Source organism: Octodon degus, unplaced genomic scaffold (assembly GCF_000260255.1).
Source record: "Octodon degus isolate 3935 unplaced genomic scaffold, OctDeg1.0 scaffold00005, whole genome shotgun sequence".
NCBI classification, from domain to species: Eukaryota; Metazoa; Chordata; class Mammalia; order Rodentia; family Octodontidae; genus Octodon; species Octodon degus.
Window position 1 is genome coordinate 33,049,004 of NW_004524581.1, and position 7,164 is coordinate 33,056,167.

General features: G+C 54.5%; 1 protein-coding gene across 1 annotated transcript in view; it reads right to left on the reverse strand.

The window, feature by feature from the left end:
* The window catches only part of Nfkbil1 (NFKB inhibitor like 1), a 6,202-nt gene extending 2,542 nt beyond the window's left edge, over positions 1 to 3,660 (reverse strand). Inside the window, exons 1-2 of the mRNA XM_023722392.1 lie at positions 3,589 to 3,660; positions 33 to 566 (exon numbers count right to left, since the gene is read on the reverse strand). Coding sequence (XP_023578160.1) covers positions 33 to 566; positions 3,589 to 3,660 — 606 coding nt within the window. The remainder of the gene's footprint in view (positions 1 to 32; positions 567 to 3,588) is intronic.
* Positions 3,661 to 7,164: the final 3,504 nt, after the last annotated feature.

A 7,164-nucleotide genomic window follows, 5' to 3' on the forward strand; every position in this document is an offset into this window, starting at 1 on the left:
CCTGGGAGGGCGGGGTCGGGGGGAAGGGGCGCCCTGGGCGGGGTCAGGGGCGGGGGCGGGGCCTCACCTTCGAACCTCCCCGCGAGCTCCTGCCACTCGTCCTCCAGCTCGCCCTGCAGCTTCTGCCGCCACGCGCGCTCCTTGGCAGCCTCGTCCTCGTCTTCGTCCTGCTCGTCCTCCTCGGCGGAGTCCCAGGGGGGACCCCAGCCCAGAATCTGCCCGGGCGTCTCCCCGTCTTTATTCTTTATCCCCATGGCAGCGGGACAGCGACTCAGCAGTGGCAGGAAGAAGTCTGTGTAAGCTGTGGGTGGCAGAGCAGTGAGCAGTGAGCCGCGACCCCATTCCGGGGACACCTTGAATCCCTTGGTGCTCCTGACAGGGAGGGCGGCCCTTGCCCGGCCGCTGCTGCTCAGGAGGCCCAGAAGCTCACGAGTTGGAAGCCTGCATGGCAACCTAGTGACACCGCGTCTCAAAACAAAATAAAAGGGCCCAGGGTTCCCTCTGCGGTACACAAGGACAGGGTGTTTCACATGGTATAGAAAACTATCAACGTTTTTTTTTTTCCCCTGAGACAGGGTCTCACTATGCAGTTTGGGCGGCCTTGTGCTCTCTTTTGTAGCCCCAGGGTGGTCTAGAACTCGCAGAGATCCTCCCGGCTCACCTCCCAAGGCTGGGATTACGGGTGTGCGCCACCAGCCACACCACAAGTGGGGCTGGGGATCGAACTTGGTCCTTGCGCTTGCCAGGTAGGTGCTTATGCCTCTGAGCTACCTCTGGTCCCAATCAACATATTTGGACAAATACTTCCCAGTAGTTTACAGACGCGAGGAGTCTAGTAGTTTAAAACCTTCTCATTGGGCTGGTGAGTTAGTTCAGTGTAGGTCTACAGCGCCTGCTTAGGCAACAGCAGGGACTGCGGTTTGATCCCCAGCACCACATCTTGCCGCCCTCTGGCTAAGGTGGCCAAAACAAACCAACCTCCTGATTCATGTTCTCACCAACTTTTTATTGTGCTGCGAGTCCTACTATGGCAAATGACATTTTCTGACTCTGACTCTGGCCACCTAGAGCAACGTCAGTATCCTTGGTTTTGCACCTCTGGTTGAAAATCTTGTTACTAACATCCCTCACTGAATGCTTCACCCAGGACGACATCAGCCCAGCAAGTTGTCTGCATCCTCCACTCATGGCCAGCCGCAGAGCAAGCTCCCTTCAGGTGACTGCTGAGCAGGGCAGGGAGAGGCCCAGCCAGAGGCCTGCTTGGGAGCGCCCTTCTTCCTGAATTCTGGCCCCCCTTGCTGGGCGGGGCTGAGCCCAGTGCCACGGCCAAGCCCACCCGCTGTGGCCACCAACTACCTCTTCCACATGGGGGACAGCGGAAGGTGAGTGAGGCACCTCTCTTCCTGTAGACCTACTTTTCTCCTCAGGGTGGGGGAAATGGGCCGAAGCCAGGGAGTCTTTGGTTGGTGGTGCTGGAAAGTACTGTTTACCTGGCAGAGGGATGGCACTGGGGAGGGGCTGAGCTGTCACTGCCAGGAAGGCAGGAGACAGAGTGGCCCAGCCTGGGCTACCGAGGCCCTCCCCACCCATCCCAGTGCAAGTGATGATGCAGGAGGATCACTTGAGCCCAGGAGTTCAGGACCTGCCTGAATAAGGAGAGGAGGGTGAGGGGGGAGCGGGGAGAGGGGAGCGAACAGACAGACACCAAATCTGGTGAAGAAAAAAAAGGTGGAAAAATCCCAATTTTTAGGTGATTGGATTCTAGGTAGCTTTTTCTTTTCAGTTTTATTCAGTTGATACTTTAATATGAGAGTGACACAACTAAGAATAACTCAGAAGTACCAGCAGTTTGTTGTGTCCCATTCGTCGCGTTTCGGTACGCGTAAGTGTACACGGGCAGGTTTGCTCAGGTATGCGGCCAGGCTGCCACGGCACACACCGCCTGGCCACTTGCCTTCTGCATGGAGCAGCCCGCTTAGGGTTTTCCACAAGAACACGCAGCCCACTCCATCCCTCACGACGGAGTGTTCCGCTGCGCGCAAACAGCTCTCCCCACTCCGCACCGACAACTTTTGTTTCCAGAGCCCTCAGTTTCATACATATATCTTTGTGGACTTGTTACAGTATTTGTGTAGGGTAAATTTTAACAAGTGGAATTTCTGAGTCAAAAAACACATATTACAAAAAAAAAAAAAAAAAAAAAAAAAAAAGGGCGGTCACATAGCTCAGTGGACCAAAGCACCTGCTTAGGTAGAGCACAGGGACTGAGGTTCACTCCCTGGCACCATATGCCACGCCAGCTCCACAAACATGCTGAGTGTGTGACTGAGACCAGGCGTGGTGGCGCGTGCCTGTAATCCCACCTCTTAGGAGGCTGAAAACAGGAGGCTCACTACGAGTCTGATCTGGGTAGTGAGACCCTGGAGACCCTGCACTAAATACATTAAAAAAAAAAAAAAATGAAAAGAAAAAACATCCTCGACCAAACCAGGCGTGGTAGTACATGCCTGTCTCTAGTCCTGGAACTTTGGGAATCTGAGGCAGGAGGATCACAAGTCTTGAGTCCAGTCTGGAAATTTAGAGATTTTTTCTGGTACTGGAAACAAACAACAATTTTGCAGAGCCGGGGATTGAACTCAGGCACTTGTGCTTGCCAGGGAAGCGCTTATTCAACTGAGCTATCTCTCAGCCCCCTTAAATGAATGGGTTTTTTTTTTGGGGGGGGGCAGGGTACCAAGGATTGAACTCAGGACTTTGTGCTTGCCAGGCAGGTCCTTATGCCGCTATCTCCCTGGTCCTCAATTTAGAGATATAGTGAGATGCTGCCTCAAAATAAAAGCATATTATAAAAAATGATTGAGGCCTGGGGAGATGGAGATAGCTCAGTAGAATAAGTGCTTGGCAAGTGCAGGGTCCTGAGTTCAATCCCCTGTACCACAAAAAAAGGGGAGGTATAGCTCAGTGCAAAGGCTATGGGTTCAGCTCTCCTCTCTTCCTCTCTCTCTCTCTCTCTCTGACTGAATCTAGGGCCTATGTAGTGAACTCCATCTGCCTTTTTTTTTTTTTTTTTTGGTGGTACCAGGGATTGAACTCAAAACCTTGTTCTTGCCAGGCAGGTGCTTATTCTTGAGCTATCCCCTGGCCCCTTTGGGTTTTTTGTTTGTTTGTTTTTTGGGGTTTTTTTGGTGGTACCAGGGATTGAACTCAGGACTCTGTGCTTGCCAAGCAAGCGCTTATTCTACTGAGCTATCTCCCAGGCCCCCCAAGAATTACTGAGAATACCTAACACTGTGCTCCTGTTTTTTGTTGTTTGTTTGTTTTGGCAGAACCGGGGATTGAACTCAGGTCCTTGTGCTTGCCAGGGAAGTGCTTTGGTTTTTTAATTTTGTGACAAGGTATTGCCAAAGTTGCCCAAGCAGGTTCAAACTTCTACTTTTCCTGCCTCAGCCTCCTGAGTGCTGGGATGGCAGGCACAGGCCACCATGCCCATCTAACGTCACAGAACCGTCCTCCCAGGCCTGCTGGGCTCCAGCAATCCTCCTGCCACAGCCTGCTGAGTGGCTGGGAGTTGGGCCCGTGCCACCTCACCCAGCTTTGGAAGCTGGCTCGAGTCAGGTGTGAGGCAGCATCATTTTCTCCATGTGCCAAGCGTTCCCACATCGTTTCTTAAGTGTTTCACCCTTCTCTAGTGTCAGAAATGTTACCGTGACTATCAGCTTTGCAGTGGAGACCAACTTTTCCCAGGCTTGTTAATGACTATGTTATAACTCATACTGAGAAAACAAAAATGCCCAAATGTGTGGAAGGAAGCAGAGTGCGCTTCGCCTGGCAGTGACAGCGCTTCCTTCCCTGCGCACAGGCGTGAGTTCCACCTGAGAGGGCCCGGTGCCGTGACTGGTAAAAACTTTTGGCATCCTCCCCGTCACTGTTTTCATAGTGCCGAGGACTGAATCTAGGTTCTGTGCGTGCCAGGGTAGTGGTCCGCCACACACCGAGTGCCACCCCCAACCCCAAACACACTTTTAAAATGTATCACGTAGGTACTGGGAGTGGTGGGCGTGCCCGTGTCCTAGATCGGCCTGGGCTACATAGCTAGACCCCGTCTCAGACAGACAGACAGACAGACAAATGTTGAGGAAGGGTTTGTGCTGGGCTGGAAGGAACCCCAACACCAGGCAGATGAAAATTAGACAAAAGGACAGCAACAGGCCTGGAAGGACCCGGTCTGCGAGGGTGCCTGCGGGGTCGTCCCTGTGCGCAGGGCCTGGGGCTGGAAGGGCACAGAGCAGCCAGGAGCCCCGCCACTGCAGGGGACAGCCGCTTGTCTCTGGGGGCACACTCAGGTGGGGAGCACAGCGTGGGGTGGTGAAGGCCGGCCAGAAGACAAAGGAGAAACCAGAACAGGCTCGCCGTGGCTTTTACAGTTTTCACCAAGAGTGTGCAAAATGACCTCATTTCTCCCAAGCCGACTCTTGGTCTACGAGGGAAGTTACTGCCTGACCATGTGTGTTCATCCGGCAGCCTCTGACAGCCAGGAGCACTCCAGGAAGCGCAGCTTCGGAAAAGGAATCACTCAAGGCCAAAGGCGGGCTCTTCACTAGTGCGACTGGGTGTCCAGTGTGCTTGGAGCATCCTTCACACCCAGCATGGAGAGAATCTGCTGGCAAAGATTCTGCGTCTTTTTTTTTTTTTTTGGTGGTACTGGGGATTGAACTCAGGATCCTGCACTTGCCAGGCAAGTGTGTATTCTACTGAGCTATCTTCCCGGGACCAAGATTCTGGGTCTCTCTTTTTTTTTGTCTTTTTGAGACGGGACCTCGATATGCAGCGCAGGCTGGCCTTCAGCTCGCTCTGTACACAGCCCAGGCTGGTCTCAAACTCGCAGTGATCCTCCTGCCTCAGCCTCCCAAGTGCTGGGATTACAGGTGTGCATCACCACGCTGGGGTGTCATTTAATTCAAGCAAAGTATTTTCCTTTCACTGAGGTGGGCAAATTGGAAAGGCTAGGAGTTAGGAGGCCCCCTGGTGGCCTGGCAGGGGACGGGGAGAGAGAACAGAGGGCATGGGGAGGGAAGGGGCCCCAGGGAAGGTCCCCTTAGGACAAAGACCTCTCAGGCCAGAGCCAGACAAATTCTGAATCTTCGGGGCACTCAGTCTTTCTTGGGGTGCTGTGTCTGGTCTCAGGTTAACGCGGCCAGGCAGACACCTGCACTCAGCAAACTTCCTTTTTGAAGGTTAAAAAAAAAAAAAAAATCCAAGTGCACCAGCCCTTCACACATACAGAGGGAATTAAAGAGACTTCTGACCTTGGTGGGGGGTCTGGGCAGGAAGGACTGCCTGCTTACACTTGGGGGTGGGGCGCAAGGGGCCCATGGGCCGAGTCAGTGCCAGTCTCCCACCTTGAGGCTCTGTCGCATGTTCGTTCCATGAGGAGATCTCAGAGCGGGGTGAGGGCTCTCCCTTAGGACTGATGGTGGAGCTGCACCTCCGGGGTCCCTCAGGGGGACCCTGCTTTTGCAGAACTCAGATGTTCTGAGGGTCTGGGGTCTCTTAGCTGATCTAGAGGTACATATGCTAGGGGTCTGGGAGATAGCTTGGTGGTCTAAGCACCTGCTTGGAAGTGCAAGGATCCTGGGTACCGCCACTGAAACCAGGTGTGGTGCACGCCAGTGATCCCAGCACGGGGGAGGCTGAGACAGGAGGATCACCACAAGTCTGAGCTGCGTAGTGAGACCCTGCACCAAATGCAGAAATAAATAAAACATTAAAAAAGTAAAGATAAAAGTACTTACTGTAAAAGTTAGCCACCCCCCCCATATGGCCTGGGCAGCCCCAGGAAGTAAACCTATGAATGTTTCTGGTGTGAAATGTCTGCATACTGCCACCCGTAAGATGAAAAGTCATAGGTGGCCTTGCTTTAGTTCAGGACAGGTTTTGTCACCAAGCACGTTTTGGTGGCAGAGTGAGGAAAACAGATTCCCAGAGCGTTTTCACGTTTCAGAACTGTGCATGGGGGAGTTCGGGCTGCTGACAAGGGCAGGGGCCGCCAGCCTCTCCTGCTGCCCTCCGTGTCCAAGGTCCAGGCACGTCTGCGTCAGCGCAGGGTACCTCGGATGCGTGCAATTCCACGCCATCCGACAGACAGCGGAGGCACAGTCAGCAGTGAGGGTAGACGCCAGCCCGCTGGGCTGCCTGGGATCAAATCCCTGCCCTGCCCTTACGTGGCTGTGTAACCTTAGCGAAGGGCCTGGCACCGCCGTGCCCAGCTCCTCGTAGGGACGGGGGACAGCGCCTGTGACTCGCCTCCCAGGGCTGCTGGGAGGATGCCGTGAGCTACTTGGGGCAAAGTGCGCGGCACACGGTGAGCGCTGTTATTCTCGTAGTCTTACACACTGGCAAACTAAGCCTCGGGAGAGCTCAACAACTTAACACACAGCTACTAAGTGTGCAGCTGGGGGCCAGAAGTGGTGGTGCGCGCCTGTAATCCCAGCATTTGGGAGGCTGAGGCACAAGGATCGCTGTGAGTTCGAGACCAGCCTGGGCTACAAAGTGAGCTCAAGGCCGGCTTTAGGTGCCTAGTGAGACCCTATCTCAAAAAGACAAACAATAAATACAAATTTTAAAAAGTAATTAAAAAAAAAAGTAATTGAGGCTGAAGGCGCACCTGAGGAAGGCAAGGCCCCAAGACAAAGACGCCAATGGCCAGGCCGAAAGCCTCCTAGGGAGGCACAGCAGCTTGCTAGGCTGTAATCCTAGGCTGTAATCCGCACCCCCTGGTCCGGGAAGAGCAGCGGCCCAGGCGGTGCGCAGCGCATCCGCCCTGACCCTTCCACCTTGCTGCGTGACTCGTTGCCCAGTTGGATAGACACCGGCTCAGGCGGTACACCCCTAATCCTGACGGTTGATGGCAGTTTGACCCACGTTGTGCCCACATTGTGACCTTGCTACAGGGCTTCCTCTGCCGCCCCGCTGGGGCCCCTTTCTAAATCCGGGAGCTGTTCCCTCCTTGTTTCCAATAAAACTCCCGATTCCGTCCTTTGGCCCGGAACCGTGAACTGGGCACATGGGACCCCGCCGGGCGGGAAGTCGCGCTCCTCCGGCCGCCGACCGCACCGCGCCCCGTCCCCGGCCGCCGGCGCACTCACCGTGCGGGCCCTGGCGCGC